The 15,320-nt window shown below is 46.6% G+C and overlaps 5 protein-coding genes across 5 annotated transcripts; all 5 read left to right on the top strand.

Moving 5' to 3' along the window:
• Positions 1 to 449: 449 nt before the first annotated feature.
• Positions 450 to 1,244, top strand: BDV27DRAFT_130723 (uncharacterized protein). The gene is made up of 4 exons (XM_032067480.1): positions 450 to 567; positions 636 to 709; positions 783 to 830; positions 897 to 1,244. The coding sequence occupies exons 1-4, from the start codon at positions 493 to 495 to the stop codon at positions 1,021 to 1,023; spliced, it is 324 nt and encodes a 107-aa protein (XP_031926016.1). The 5' UTR covers positions 450 to 492; the 3' UTR covers positions 1,024 to 1,244.
• Positions 1,245 to 2,146: 902 nt separating this feature from the next.
• BDV27DRAFT_146542 (uncharacterized protein) lies at positions 2,147 to 5,735 on the top strand (the record flags this gene model as incomplete). The annotated part of the gene is made up of 7 exons (XM_032070595.1): positions 2,147 to 2,305; positions 2,373 to 2,548; positions 2,612 to 2,710; positions 2,767 to 4,248; positions 4,721 to 4,766; positions 4,923 to 5,571; positions 5,653 to 5,735. 7 exons carry the CDS (start codon positions 2,147 to 2,149, stop codon positions 5,733 to 5,735), a joined length of 2,694 nt encoding a protein of 897 aa, XP_031926017.1.
• A 4,410-nt stretch (positions 5,736 to 10,145) lies between these two features.
• BDV27DRAFT_13157 (uncharacterized protein) lies at positions 10,146 to 12,517 on the top strand. The gene has a single exon (XM_032067659.1). It carries the CDS (start codon positions 10,358 to 10,360, stop codon positions 12,365 to 12,367), a length of 2,010 nt encoding a protein of 669 aa, XP_031926018.1. The 5' UTR covers positions 10,146 to 10,357; the 3' UTR covers positions 12,368 to 12,517.
• A 562-nt stretch (positions 12,518 to 13,079) lies between these two features.
• BDV27DRAFT_13160 (ribonuclease III domain-containing protein) lies at positions 13,080 to 13,891 on the top strand. The gene is made up of 2 exons (XM_032067666.1): positions 13,080 to 13,360; positions 13,418 to 13,891. Exons 1-2 carry the CDS (start codon positions 13,132 to 13,134, stop codon positions 13,654 to 13,656), a joined length of 468 nt encoding a protein of 155 aa, XP_031926019.1. The 5' UTR covers positions 13,080 to 13,131; the 3' UTR covers positions 13,657 to 13,891.
• Positions 13,892 to 14,453, top strand: BDV27DRAFT_13161 (uncharacterized protein). Its single transcript, XM_032067670.1, has one exon. The coding sequence runs from the start codon at positions 14,126 to 14,128 to the stop codon at positions 14,408 to 14,410; it is 285 nt and encodes a 94-aa protein (XP_031926020.1). The 5' UTR covers positions 13,892 to 14,125; the 3' UTR covers positions 14,411 to 14,453.
• The last annotated feature ends 867 nt before the right edge of the window (positions 14,454 to 15,320 follow it).

The raw sequence follows: 15,320 nt of genomic DNA on the forward strand, positions 1-15,320 counted from the left end.
CCACTATGACAGTTGACGTCGGAGCTCGACCGATGTTATCAATGTAACCTCATCTCGTTTCAACCAACAATCAAGGCTTACCCTAACTGATCAAATCCAGCCAGACAGTAAATAAACCTTATCGGTGTATATGCTCGGTGATCGTCCAGTAGCATCATGGAGTCCAACTGTCTCAGCGTCATTATATAGATCTCGTCGTTGCGATGTCGACATCTCTGGACACTTCAATGACCAGCTCACTGAGACTTATACAAGGCCTAGACTTTGAATTCTCCGAAAAGTAGGATACCATGAATGCAAACGGAAATCGAGTAAACTATGCTATCTTGAATGATATCACAATAGAAATCTTGATGCAGATCAAGTTGTTAAGGGAAAAAAAGATATTTAAGAGCTACGTTTCTCTTCGACCGTCATTACTTCCTCCTCAGCTCAACATTCTATTCTTCTCTAATAAGGACTATCCATAATTCTAATACACCCACACTCAACATGCAGATCACTAAGTCGCTCATCGCAACCACCGTTGTACTCTACACTTCTGTTGTTCTTGGAGAAACGGTTAATGTATATAATCTCTCCCCACCAGAGGAAAGTCTAATATTCGATCTATGAGCTGACTATCTACTGAATAGATTGCCTATACCTCCAATGGTGACTTCTACCAGGAGAAAATCGAAGCAGAAAAGCTCACAAAATTAGAACATCCGTAAGTGCCCACTTCCACTCTATTTAGGTACACTCTATTTAGGTACATTATTTACTAACGGTTGATATTATAGAGGAGTCTTGACTGATATCCAAAACACAGCTAACTGCGTTTTGTGGCGGTAAGTTCCCAGATCATATATAGTATTTGTTCCTGCTTGGGGTCGCTTGCTTATACCGCACTTTAGTCATCACCCTAACCACCCTCCCGACTATCAGGCTAAACGGGGCTCAAATATCGTTATCCCGCCCCAGCAGCTTGATTATATCTACTGCTATGAGCCGAGCGGTGCCTGGGTTAACTACGTGTGGTAGTTTAACAAGGAGGAAGATATTCTTGTTCTCCTGAGTAGGCACTGCTGGAGATGGACCTGCAACTGGGCAAATGAAATGAGGCATTTGTACCTGAGTCTGGCTCTGGTATAGGTTTTTCTCCATATTATAGGTTTTACTATGCCTTCATCAAATGCAAAGGGTCCTTATATCTATCACATTACTTTATTTTATGTATTTTGTAACTCGTAATAACAAGTGATACTCGAGTTGGTTTGACACATCTAAGCACCACACTATCGTAGACTATTAGTGACTCATAGGCCTTTCTACGATTACTACCTTCACCTAGATTTAGTACCTGTTGTCTAACAGGTGATCCCTTCCGTCTTCATGGACATGCAATGAATATTTCTGACTATGAATGTCCTTTATCAAACTTTTGGTGTCGCTCAGTGACAGCCCTAACTTGCTGAACCTTTTATTGTATACTTGAATCCTTGCTGCTCTTTGATTCGGATGATTCTCTGAATGTGGATTCAAATTATCTGATTGCTACTTTTACTAGCTGACTTATAAGATTCATCAATGATATAGGCAAGTAGAGAATGATTGAACGACTACAAAGTTTCTGTCGGCTTATAGAAGTTTAGCACCTGTGGCTAAGCTGCCGAATAACTCCAGCTATGTACGGGTGTTGTATATGAAGAGCTGCTTCCGCAGTAACTAGCAAGTTCCTATTACTAGTATCTCAAGTATGAATAATTATGGCCAGAGCTTTAAATCCAACGTCAGCGGTATAGTACGTGGCGTAGATATATATAACGGCTGGAAGTTCTAGGGTAACCTAGATTGTTGTTTGGCTTAAATATTGAGCGGCAATAGAACGATAAACTATAATAAATGATAAATAACGAGATTTTGCACTGAGCGAAACGTCTATCAGGCAACAGAGAAGGAGGATGTCCAGGTTATGGAGTATAGAAACAATGGCATGAGTATACACAACTAATGCATAATCACATAAGCCACCCTTTATGACAAGTTATAAATAATGCAGCGACTTCGGCCTGACGTCATTCCGTCCCGCCGGCGAAAACCGCAAAAATGGAGGGGTTATCAAACCCCAATACAAGACGAGCAGCGCGATAAAAGTACCTGCATGATGAGCCAGGATCAGGGATCAGGACCCCGTAAACGGTCTGCTCTCATTCTCTATGGCTCAGAAACCGGTAATGCCCAAGAGGTGGCCGAAGAGCTGGGGTCTTTGGCCGAGCGCCTACATTTCATGACTCAGGTTTCGGAGATGAACCATGTCAAGCCAGTGCGGTCTCCCCCCCCATCTATAGCCATGGTGGTCACATAGAGTCAGGGCTAATGGTGATGTATAGGAGAAATTGAGCTCGTATACTATTGTTGTCTTTGCTATCTCGACGACGGGTCAGGGAGATCTACCTGCTAATGCACGGACGTTTTGGAGATCTTTGCTTTTGAAGAGGCTTCCGCCGACGTTTTTGGAGGGCGTTAAGTTTACGTCGTTTGGGTTGGGGGATAGTTCTTATCCTAAGTGAGTCGCATTTTTGTGGGGTGTTGGTATTTGGATTTGGATCGGTTTCTAACGCGTAAAAAGGTTCAATTGGGCTGCGCGCAAGCTGTGCAAGAGATTGATTCAGTTGGGCGCAAGTGAGACCTGTCTTAGTGGAGAGGCGGATCAACAGCATCCTGAGGGGTATGTTGATAGTCAAAAACCCTATGTTTCTATTTGTTGTACTGATGAACCTCCAGACTGGAAGGAACATTTATTCCTTGGATAACGGACTTCCGTAAACACTTGCTGGACACATACCCTCTTCCTGAAGGTCAGCATCCGATACCGGATGATGTCCAATTACCACCAAAATGGGTGCTGCAATTACAGGGTCAAACCCCAAGCCCCAACGCGGATCCTGTTGTCTCAGGAACAGAGAATCAGAGCATCTCAGCCAAAGATTCAAAGTCCCGACTAGAGCATGACCTCCGCCCGATCCCAGATACACTGACTGCAACCCTTACCCAAAACAAACGGGTGACACCTCCAAAGCACTGGCAAGATGTACGACACGTCTCCCTGACGGTTCCCGACTCCGTCACCTATGTCCCCGGGGACATGATCTCCATCTTGCCCAAGAACTTCGCCGAGGACGTCCAAGCCCTGATTCAGATGATGGGCTGGGAAGACCAGGCCGATCAGTTGGTCTCGCTGGTCCCTGCTAATAACCAGCATTCCGTCGAAGACCTACCTTTACCACCCATTCCTAACCTGGAGTTGTATCCGAAGCTGACGCTACGCGCGCTCATCATGGACTACTTAGATATTCGAGCGATCCCTCGCCGGAGGTTCTTCTCGGAGATTTCTCATTACACTAATGATGAAATGCAGAAGGAGCGACTACTTGAGTTTACTAATCCCGAGTTCCTGGATGAGCTCTGGGATTATACCTCGCGACCGAGACGCAGCATCCTGGAGGTTTTACATGAGTTCGATACGGTGAAGATCCCTTGGCAGCATGCGACGTCGGTGTTCCCCGTTCTCAGAGGGCGACAATTCAGCATTGCCAGCGGAGGCGAACTGAAGCGGACACCCGAAGGTGGAGCCAAGTTCGAACTATTAATCGCTATCGTGAAATACAAGACCATAATCAAGAGAATCAGAGAGGGTGTCTGCACAAAGTATATATCGGTACTGCAACCGGGGAGTACCTTGAAAGTGCATCTGCAGCGTGGAGGCCTGAATTCATCGTTGGGTCAGCTATCTGGACCAACGGTTTTGGTTGGTCCCGGCACCGGAGTTGCGCCGTTACGGTCTATGATCTGGGAGAAAGCTGCCTTTATCAAGGCGTATAAGGACGAAAATGGTGGGGCTGAGCCGACCATTGGGCCTACTATTCTTCTCTTTGGAGGGCGTAACCGGAATGCCGATTTCTTCTTTGATGAAGAGTGGCAGCAGCTGAGTAAGTTGGTTAAATTGGAGGTCTTTGCGGCGTTCTCCAGGGACCAGAAACAAAAGGTCTATGTGCAGGACGTTATCCGAGATAACTTTGGACTATTCTTTAGACTCTTGCATGAGATGGCTGGGTCAGTGTATGTGTGCGGGTCGTCAGGACGAATGCCGCAAGCTGTCCGGGAGGCGCTGATTGAGGCATTCCAGCATGGTGGGGAAACCGACGCAGAGCGCTTCAGCAGAGAAGAGGCAGAAGAGTATTTGCTTGGCATGGAGAAGTCTGGCCGGTACAAGCAGGAGACATGGTAATAGATCTAGGAATCACATGCTATGGACGTGACTAGAGTGAGTGAGTGTGGGCAGACCCCACCGAACGAGGGCACGATTCAATGAACAGAATAGAGAGACATCTGCGCACAATGAGTATGAATCATTTCCCGTAGTCCGATACTCTTAAAACATCAATCCAATCCCCAACCATTTCGTACATATAAGCCTTGGGCATGTCGTGGTAACCTCGGTTGGAAGCGGAGGGGCTGAGGCGGAAAGGGAAGAGGGCGTCGGGCCGCGTCGGCGTAACAGCAGCTCTCCGCCCTGGAAAGTCAAGTCACCTGCTTCTGTTCTGCCCCGGATCTGCTCCGACGCATCGGTCCTCATTCACTACCCTCTTCTACCTCACTTTCTACTCCTTAACGGCTTTCGCCCTCCATTGGCTTGACAGATTTAAAGAGCTTTCACAGTATCGTCCATAATGGCCAGCGGTTTACGCATTTTGGTACCCGTCAAGCGGGTGATCGACTACGCGGTAAGTTTTTGTGCTCTCCGTCTTCGGTGAAAGAGTCACCTCCGGCCGCAAAACTCACGACCAAAATGTTGGAGGGGCTTACGCTCACATCGCCATTTTAATGCTACCGAGTCCAATGTGACAGCTGATGCCAATTACTAATTCCCTGAAAATTAGATCAAACCCCGTATCAACAAGGCCCAGACCGGCGTCGAAACCGCCGGCGTCAAGCACTCGCTCAACCCATTCGACGAACTTTCGATCGAGGAGGCCGTCCGCCTCCGTGAGCGCAAGGGTCCTCTTAAAGTCGAGAACATTCTCGCTCTCTCCGCGGGCGGAGCCAAATGTGCCGACACCCTCCGCACGGCGATGGCCATGGGCGCCGACCGCGCGTTCCACGTCGACGTCGCCGACTCCAACGATGGGGGCCTGGAGCCTCTTACCATCGCGAAGATGCTGAAGGAGGTTGTCAACAAGGAGAACATCAACCTGGTGCTGCTCGGGAAGCAGGCTATTGATGGCGACCAGGGTCAGACCGGTCAGATGCTCGCGGGCCTGTTGGGCTGGCCTCAGGCGACGCAGGCTAGCAAGGTAGATATCAAGGATGAGCAGGGAACAGTGGAGATCACCCACGAGGTTGATGGCGGTGTTGAGACCCTTCGGGCCAAGTTGCCTCTCATCATTACTACCGATTTGCGACTCAACGAGCCGAGGTATGCTACTCTGCCGAACATTATGAAGGCCAAGAAGAAGCCGTTGGAGAAGAAGACGCTGGCGGACTTTGGTGTGGAGGATAAGAAGCGCTTGAAGACGCTAAAGGTCACTGGTAAGTTCTTCAGTTGCTGAAGCTTTTTTTTTTTTTTCTTTTATTTGTGTCAGGGCTGGCATGTTAACTAACTCTCTGCAGAACCCCCGGCCCGCCAGGGTGGCGGCAAGGTTGAGGACGTCGATGGATTGATCGGAAAGCTGAAGGAGCTGGGTGCTCTGTGAATCGTATAGTCGGTTAGTGTATGTTTATGATTACTTAGACTTCGTCTACGAGTCAGTAGACCTTCAAATTTCTCCATGTTCAATTTCTCAGTAAAAAAATATAATTTGCCTGACGTGTCGGAATCCACTACTGCATCGATCAGACTTTTATAAAAATTCTAGATAAATCGACCTCGTGATGTAGTCACCACGACGTTTCACTCCCAACAAAAAACCACCCTTACATATTGACACGAACCCAGGATAGATCATCTCTAGCGAATAATTGCCCCAGCCGTTCTAGCGGGCATGGAAGTTACCCACTAGCCCCAAGCTAACGGAACGAACTTCAATCGAGTTATGTAGAATGGATACATCCAAAAGACCCACGCTAAGCCGTCAACGAAATGATATATCAAATCATGGGTAATGCGAACAGACAGGGTAATCCAAGCATGGGCGGCGTTGATCGCAAGTCTCGTGGGAAATGGGAGGAGAGTAAAAATCCAGAAAAAAAAAATAATCCAAAAGAAACTCTCGGTAGTTAATCTGTATCGTGTGAAAGACGTCTACGTACATCGAGGGGAGAAATGTCCCTCTGCAGATTCCGAGACATGGCCTCTATCTTTAGTCGGGGTTTCTGTAACTGACGGGTCTTAGTATACTACTTGTATGTATGTAGTGTATGCAAGTGCTGGTGTCACTCCATTTTAAGGGAGATTTGCAGCTGGTCTGTGTCGTGTAGATTACTTTTCTATTTTGGTCTATTACTGCTACTTACTTATGTTCCATAGAGGTACTGAAAATGAAGAGTGACAACAGCGAGACGCTCGAATGGCTATTTGAAATTAGGATTGACTGGACATCACCGATCGAGCCACTAAGTGGCAACAAACATTTATCAACCGATCTTTAATTGATCAGGGGGGTGTATTAAACAGGTAAAGGGGGAAAAAAAAAAGAAAAAAAAAAGGATAGTAAGCTTAAACTAGTCAAGAAACTAGACTAGATGGACTCGAGCTGTCGGGTCCGATTACTGCGATCGGACGTGCACATCAGACGTATGAGCCATTGTATGTTCCCCGGAGTATACCGAGGCTAGGCTCATTTATGGCACTCTGGAGTCTATTCGGGCCCGACGTTCGTTTAGTTGCAACTTGCCAGATGGATACTGCACATTCCATACTTCTTACGAGTGAGGCTTCTGGGCCATTGATCGAGGCCCTGAGGTCCAGCCGAGCCTTTGTGGAACGTTTCCTGTGATTCTTCAGTTTCAGAGTAGGTGGATGATGGAACGGTGGACCTTTTTTTTCACCTGTTCGGTGGGTCTCGGTCTTGGGTCATGGTGAATGAGTTCGTGACAATGTATCCTGACTACACGTGATATCGAAGAGAAGTTCTGATCCGGACTGGTTTCTTGACTTATCACCTTCAATTATCCTTAAGTTGGACCAATGACGTCCTGATATTGAATCAGGGTGTAGCGACTGGGGCCCAGACTCCGGAGGGCGAATATGTGGGACCGTTGAAGGTAGGCAAAAAGAGCAAGAGGGCCCCAAAAAAAACATAAAAGAGAAAGGAATGATCAAACAAATCAAATCAAATCAAATCAAATCAAATCAAATAGCTCGAGTGTCAGCATCAGAAAAGGATGTTGTGTAGAAAGAGTACGCGCTACCGCCTACTACTGCAGCAAATACATACTAGATGCGATACCACCCTGACTATAAACACTAGCCATACTATGAAGCGTTAGTACGGAGCTGTCACTCAGAACTACAGCACATAGCGCATTGGGTTCTTGTCAATTTCATACTACCCTATGTGGAGAATTAGGCCCAGTTATGCGTGTTCCCAAAAAGCAAAGCCACCGGATCGCGGGATCTGACGACGATCTGAGTATTTCCTTTTTGGGAAGGATCGGTGTTCAGGTGGATGGATCGTCCTCATGCGATGACCGGGATGGCTTACCAGGTTACTGGAAAGAGCGGAAAAAAGAGGAATCATAATAACCTCACTTCTAAACAATAACCCTTGTCGGCCATCAGGCCAGGGTTGTCGACAAACTATCATCAACCGGGTTGTACAGTACGCAACGATGATTCTCATCGGGGGTATTTTTTTTTTTTTTTTGCAGAAAAGCAAAAGAAAAAATAAAAAAAACCTGGAAAGTGAAAAGTGACCAAATTAAAATTAAAATTAAACCAGAATAAAATAAAATAAAATAGAGAGCAAAATCCGACGGGCAGAAAATTCCCGAAACTATTGAAACGACTACTGTATCCCTTCCAGGGCGTGTCTGGAATTCCAATCAGACCTGTCATGAAACGACGGGGCAAAAAGGAAAGGTTGCAGGACAATCCCTTGGCTAGGGTTTCATGGGCCCGGGGAATTGACAAGCGGGCCGAAAGGGAGAAGACAGGAGCCCAAATCTAAAATATCATGGTGTGGCTGGGGGCTGAAAGGGATGGGGGAGAAGAATTGGAGCTGTCATATGTATCGGTTGAGAGATCAGCTACTTTTTCTCTCTGCTTTCCCTTTCTCCCCCCTTGGGTTTCTGAGGTAACTACCCGGATATCAATTTGTTTGAAGGGATTCTTCTGACGCCGGTTGCGATAATCAAGTCAAATTCTACGTTGTTAGGCAGGAATCCTGGCACGGAAGGGCACGGATGGGTGCCTTGGGTACATACGAACCGAATATAGTTATTAATTGGGAACGGGAATTGGCAGACCATCTTTGGTTCCATTGATGAAAATGGAGCTGCCTGTGTTACAGAGGGAAATTAAAGCCACACTTACGGAGGATAGAGTACGTACTACACCTGCATACACTGCACAGAGAATAGTGAGAATAGAGAAGAAATTTCCCAGAAGAACCATGGATTCGATCTATGAACAAAAGCATTGACAGGACGGCTAGACCATTGGCCAAGGGAAGATTATAGGGCTATCGAAGGATCGAGTCAATCTATCGAATCAAATCTCTCTTAGGCAAGTTCAAAGGTAGGTCGCAAAAGAAGTGGAAAAGGGGTGGGGGAAAATAATATTATTATTATTAAATAAAAAAGAAACGATGCCTAGTCAATCTAACTTAAATTTTTTGGTGTAAAGATGAAAGGGTAAAAGAAGAAAAAAAAAAAAAAAAAAGAGAGAGAGAGAGAAAAGATGATGAGGCACGACTCCACTCTTGAATGGAGCCGCTGCAACTAATCCATCAATCGATCTCCTGCTTATCAACCGATGACGATGGCGGAGCTACGCCTATGATGACATTCTCCTCTTTTCTCCTCAGCACTACTCCGAGTACTTTCTTTTTTTTCCCTTGTCGTTGCCATATATCCGATGCTTCTGTTTCTTTTATTTCCTTTTTTTTTTTTACTTTTCTATTTTTCTTCTGGATAGTACTAGTATTCTATTACCACGCACGATTCTGGATGGTTCCTAAGTACCTATCCGGAGCAGCCGAACTACTTCTATACTATTCAATTTATATCCCGTCCCTCCCCATCCACCCGATTATTCTTGCTCAGCTCTAAGCCACGGCGCCACTCGCATTGACTCCTCCTTGAACGATGCTTCTTCGATCCAGTATTGTATTGCTGGTCTTGGGCACAGATTCATAGTTACTATTTGGATTACTTTATTTAATACCCGTCCATTTCTGATTTTCCCTTTTCTCCACTTCCCTCTTTTCTTTTTTTTTTTTTTTTTTTTTTTTTTTCTTTTTCTTTTTTTTTTTTTTTTTTTTTTAATATTTTTCTTCTATATCTTTTCATATAATTATATCATCACGACTACCCCCATCTACCAACCATCTATACTACTACTACTACTACCGCCACTTTGATATCCTTTCCCCGAGTCTTTTTGGACTTCCTAGGGTGTTTCGTGAAACTAGAATAATAAATATATGTCCCTTGGTCCCCTTCCGCATACTCCATTCCTTGCTCAATTACTATATCGGTTATACTTCCAACATATCCCTTGGGGGAATTGATGATCAAAAACCTTGGTGCCTGTCGGAGTCTATCGATTATTGATTGATTGACGTGAAGTTGCCCTGGATTACTCAGTATTGTTCACGAGTTCGTCCGAGGTAAGCTGGACCCTTCTTCCATGGTCCCTTGGTGTGCAAGTTCCATGGTTCCCTCTCCCTTTCATGCGTACGACTCATCGCCACCCACCTCATCGACCGGCGGGTCTGGAACACGGATCGAACGGAGCAAGAACATCCAAAACTGACTTTTTATCCTCTGCTGCTGCACAATGTAGTTCTCGTCTGAAAAAAACCTTCAACTGTGCAGATTTCTCTGACATATATTCAACGTCCCGTTTCCTGTCCAGCGACATTCTGGAGCCTTTCGACCACGCATTCCGCGGTTGTGTCAGCAACGCACTGTTCCCGTCTGCTGTTCCATCATACCTACATTTTTCACGTCGCTTTAGGAAATCAAGGGCAGCCAATCGCATTACATGTTAAGCTGCATTCGACACATTGAGTTCTCCTGAGGTATCCGCATTCGAGTTGTAGAGGTATTTCCTTTGCGTACTGTTCTTTTCAAAACTCAACCCTGTCCACCTCACTTTCCCTCTTTCTTTATGTATGGCCCATAGACGGTAGGCGAAATCCAAATCGTCACAATGGCGCCCTCATTCTGGGAAAAGACTAAAGGGACCTCCAAAAAGGGCTTTGATAAGGCATGGCATACTCTCGACAAATTGGGTGATCCTGTAAACCGCTTGTCCAATCGGGTTGGCGCCGAAGCCTTCTGGCCGATGACCCTGGACAGAGAAAGCGACAAGGCAGCTCGCATTCTACGAAGTTTTTGCAAAGATGGTTTTTACGCCGATGAAGAGACCGAAAAACAAAGCACAGATGCTGTGAAGAGTGGCAAGATAGATCGCCCCAAGGGCAAGCAACGAGTTCTGAAAAAGATCCCCACGGAAGTTATCAAGCGCGCCAAAGGTCTCGCCATCTTTACCACGATGCGTACAGGTCTTTGGCTCAGCGGCTCGGGCGGAAGTGGTGTCCTCTTGGCCAAAATCCCCGAGACCGGTGAGTGGAGTCCTCCCTCGGGTATAATGCTTCATACCGCGGGCATTGGCTTTTTGGCGGGCGTTGATATCTATGACTGTGTGGTTGTGATCAATACCTATGAGGCGCTAGAGGCATTCAAGAAGGTTCGTTGTACATTGGGCGGAGAAGTTAGTGCATCCGCGGGCCCAGTGGGTATGGGAGGCGTTCTCGACTCCGAGGTTCACAAGCGCCAAGCTCCCATATGGACCTACATGAAAAGTCGAGGTCTGTATGCAGGCGTCCAGGTAGATGGAACGATAATCATTGAGCGTACCGACGAGAACGAGCGCTTTTATGGCGAGCGCATCTCAGTGACGGATATCTTGGCCGGGAAAGCGAAACGTCCTCCGACGTCGATAAAAACCCTCATCCAGACCGTCAAGGCGGCCCAGGGCGATAAGGATGTCGATGAAAGTCTGGTGTCTGCCGCGGGAGAACCAACTCCTGGGGATGTAGAAGTTCTACCGGCCTCTGGTAGTTCTTCTCCTCCCATGAAGTTTGGAATTCCGGCTCCGGATGACCCCGATCCTTTCGGCGTTAAAGCTTTGGAGGCTGAGGGCCTCTTCATTCGCGAAGCAGGCACCAAAACTCGTCCACACGTGAATAGTTTTGAATTCCGACCCAGCCCTACCAGTCCTATCTATTCGACCTTCCGGCACAGCGTTGATAGTTCACCGCGCAACAGTTGGCGGACTAGTGTACAGAGCTACGCCAGCATCGACAGAGGCACTCAAACCGACGAACCCCCTCTGACGGCCCGTACTTCTATCAGCCGTGCCTCTTCCCGAAGTAATCGAGATTTTGCAGAACGCACAGAGAAAAGTTCGTGGGATCATGAAGAGCGTGGATGGGAAACTATTATCCCAGAGCACCCAGTGGATCACTCTCACAATGCCACGCATGACGGCGACGATGACTTAGTGGACGATGACGTCGAAATCCACGAGGTTAGCAGCGCCACCGTCACGAAATGTGACAGTTTCCCAAGTTCTCCTGTTGAAGATTTGACCTCAATAAGCCCGAAGCGTCAGTCACCTACTTTCACTCGTGCACGACTAGTGACAATTCCCAAGAGGGTTCCTCCTGCACTGCCGCCGCGAAATCCCTATCGGGGTTATGGCTCAATGTCAACTCCAGTCTCACCTACTGTTGGTCCTCCATCCCCTAGCAAGCGGTCTGTGGTATCGAGCCTGGGAATGGCGGAGCTGAGTAGCTTCGCAGAGCTGCCTTTGGATGTGAAGAATGACGCGTCTAGTGTTTCCTCTGCTGAAGCTTCTCACTTACATAATGGCAATATTGATAAGGATGAATTTCATTCCATCTCGACTGTCGGAACGTCCGACTCGGCGTCGGATGGGGACTTCAGTGCCAAAGATGCCTCGGTTACCGGCACTAGTCCCTCGAAGACCGAAGACACTTACCACACTTTCGATGATATAACCGACAACACCCTTTTTAGACTTCAACATCGTCACCCATCAGACGTCGCAAAACCAACCGCAACCGAACTAGAACACTCCACAACCATCACCGAACATGACTACAAACCTACAATGCACTCCTCGCTTGCCTAAACACTCCTCCCTCATTGCTCCCTTCGGTCTGCTGTACATACTACCTGACATACCTCTACCTGGATGATCGTCTCACTGTATATGGCAGCATCGCGAATGTCCTACTCTATTTATTCGGCACTAGGCTCCCTGAAGGCCCCGAGCCACTCCTTGTGCCTTCTTTTCTTTTCCTTCGTGACTTCCGTACCCTCTCATCTTATCATGTATAACTCGCACCTACCTATACGGTCACTAAAATTTTGCTTGCTCATCTGCTGTTTTTTTTAGCGTGCTTTTTGTGTTTATCTTGGACATGCGGAATGGAACACTTGGGCGTCATGGGTTGTTTATATTTCTCGAATGATGATTGGGGTGTTGGAAGTATCCCTTGGCTAAGGGCAACATGGATATGGAATTTTTTGGTTATATCGTTTTGGATGTTTCTTTTATATCCCCTTTTGTTATTTTCCCATGAAGGCGTCCCGAGTCGAAGTATTCTCTTTAATGAAGATACTTGTTTGTTGAATGTCTACAATCTCTTCCGCAATCTCACATAGTAAGGTGAAAGCTCATAGATTGACAACATGATACTTTTCATCGGATTGTTCTTCACATCAGCCAGAACATAGTTCAATGGTGACCAAAAGACTGAGGATGCCGTCACATGATTCAACCCACATGAGGGGTAAGTATAAAAGAGCCCAACATTGAGCCCCTCTCCAGCATTCCATCTGCAACATTCACCTTATGTCCTAGCCATCACTCACCACCAAACAAACGTCACCATGACCAGACTTCTTATCCCAACCGACACCAGATCCCAACTCATCGAGAAAATGATCGACTACACCTTCACCAACCCCGCAATCGTCCATGAAGCCCTCCGCACTCCAGGCTCCATAGCAATCCTCACCCCCCATCGGCTAGACGGACACAAAGACCTCGCCCAGCTGGGTGACGCAGCCTTATGCCTAGTCCTTACCAAAGACGGATACCAAGCCCATGCAACAAGAGGTAAGTTACTAATTAGCCCACATCTTACGACTACAAACACACTCACCAATTCACCAGAACAAATCAACGACACCCACAGCGGAAAAGCCAGTAACGCCTTCCTAGCAAGAACTGGCTTACAAAAGGGCCTCGATCGCTACATCTACGTCAACCCCTCGCAGGACGGCATCGTCTCCGGCAAAATCATGGCTACAACCGTTGAGGCCATCTTGGGCGCCGTCTACATCGACAGTGGGGAGAATATCCAAGCTGTGCGATCCGTTGTGGCGGTATTGGGTCTCTCCTGGCCTGCATAGAGCCCTTTAGTCTATAATGAGTGGTAATGTTCTTCAATAACCCCGCCCCCTTTTTTAATTATGAGAGCATGGGGAACACGCCATGCAGATTAATGTGACTTCAGGTGTACGAATTACTCACCGCCAGGGCACTTTCTGCATCCTTGTCGTGGGTTATCTCTGCAGCTAGGGGACCACTTGCGCGATCATCCAGTAGCGATGACCCCTTCCACACTAACTGATGATTATAGTATGGATCTGGACATCACCATTGTATGGCCGTGTAAGCACCCTCTAGTTGCGTTTACAACCTAGGACAAGGGCGCACAGAGTGCCTTGGCAGCCAGTAGGGCGTCTGAAGACACGACGTGCGCGAGATCAGTCCAAGTGGGATAGATACAGCGTTGATGGGAAGGTGCTACTTACTGCTGTTCCTGGCAGACTGGTCTCTGGGTCTCATCGACTGGTACTCTGTGAGTGGTTGCGTAACATGATTCTGAGGAATTGTTTTGTTGTTGCCAGGTCAGAAAGTTGTTCTCAGGGAAGTGTGCTGTGCTTTGTTCCTTCAACATGGAAATTGGCATGCACGTTGTTTTGCATGGTAGTTACTGGTTTATTGTTTCTTTATCGTTTAAGGTACTTCAACATGCCCAATCTTAGCTCTTTCGATTTCTTCGTCTACATGTCGAACTATATCCCCGCTGTCCGAAGGGGTGTGGTGTGGTGTGCAAAAGATAAATTGAGGAAATATATCATTGTCACGGGAATATTATGAGTCTTCATTGAGAATGAATTAGTTCTTGTGAATGGACAGAATATGCATCCATGATAAATCTAGTATAGGGCTGCATAGCATACACAGTGGACTACGTAGTACAACTATATATCGTATACGCATACCAAGAAAAAGTATATAAACCTCAAGCATGGCAACCACATGGGATCCTAAACCCGTGTTTAACCGCCAATAACAGACAAGCTTTGGTACAGTACCAACCCTCGAAAATCCCAAAGTATCAAAAGTAAGGGAGAAGCTCCCAGCCACACAAACTCACATAACCTACTTTGCGAAGATCCCCCGAAAAAAGAATAAAAATAAATAAAAACAAACCTAATAACAACAAAAAAAGGAGGTTTTACTACCTAAGGATAGGTTACACAAAAACCGCCACCCAACAACCTTGGCTCCTCCTACTACTTACTATGTACTAACCCACGTCATACAAATGAGCGCCAACCAGTCTCTGATTGCGCAACGTACTTTATGTAATGTTATGTGGGTGTACGGCTGTTGCCGCCGAAAGAAAAAACCGAAAAAAAAAAGGGTTCGATATTCATGCTAGGGATTGAAGGATTAGCCTTTCTTCATAGCTGCCTTGTTGTATGTAGGATGTATGTACGTATTCTGTACTGTAGTCTGTAGGGCATGAAAAGTTCATCCCAGGAAAACTTTATATCCGAGAGCCGAATGCCGATCGTTCGTTGATCGGCGGACCCGTTGGAGTGTCCGCGCATTAATGCCACTCTGGAGTTTGGACTACGTATCTATTATCGGTATTTGGACTTTTTTTTTTTTTTTTCTTTTAGGTTGGAGTCTTATCAGTTCTATAAAAGGTTGTGTTAAGAAAAAGTGAAAAAAGTGACCCCTCCCCCGCCACTTTCTTTATCTTGTTCGAATACTGTAT

Source organism: Aspergillus caelatus (genome assembly GCF_009193585.1).
Source record: "Aspergillus caelatus strain CBS 763.97 unplaced genomic scaffold BDV27scaffold_127, whole genome shotgun sequence".
Taxonomy (NCBI): Eukaryota; Fungi; Ascomycota; class Eurotiomycetes; order Eurotiales; family Aspergillaceae; genus Aspergillus; species Aspergillus caelatus.

Bases quoted from the DNA above. Each gene is read 5' to 3' on its own strand.
- BDV27DRAFT_130723 (XM_032067480.1), top strand. From the start codon at position 493: ATGCAGATCACTAAGTCGCTCATCGCAACCACCGTTGTACTCTACACT. The intron at 710-782 runs GTAAGTGCCCAC...TTGATATTATAG, and splicing joins CTCACAAAATTAGAACATCC to AGGAGTCTTGACTGATATCC. The intron at 831-896 runs GTAAGTTCCCAG...ACCGCACTTTAG, and splicing joins GCTAACTGCGTTTTGTGGCG to TCATCACCCTAACCACCCTC.
- BDV27DRAFT_13157 (XM_032067659.1), top strand. From the start codon at position 10,358: ATGGCGCCCTCATTCTGGGAAAAGACTAAAGGGACCTCCAAAAAGGGC.
- BDV27DRAFT_13160 (XM_032067666.1), top strand. From the start codon at position 13,132: ATGACCAGACTTCTTATCCCAACCGACACCAGATCCCAACTCATCGAG. The intron at 13,361-13,417 runs GTAAGTTACTAA...CCAATTCACCAG, and splicing joins CCAAGCCCATGCAACAAGAG to AACAAATCAACGACACCCAC.
- BDV27DRAFT_13161 (XM_032067670.1), top strand. From the start codon at position 14,126: ATGATTCTGAGGAATTGTTTTGTTGTTGCCAGGTCAGAAAGTTGTTCT.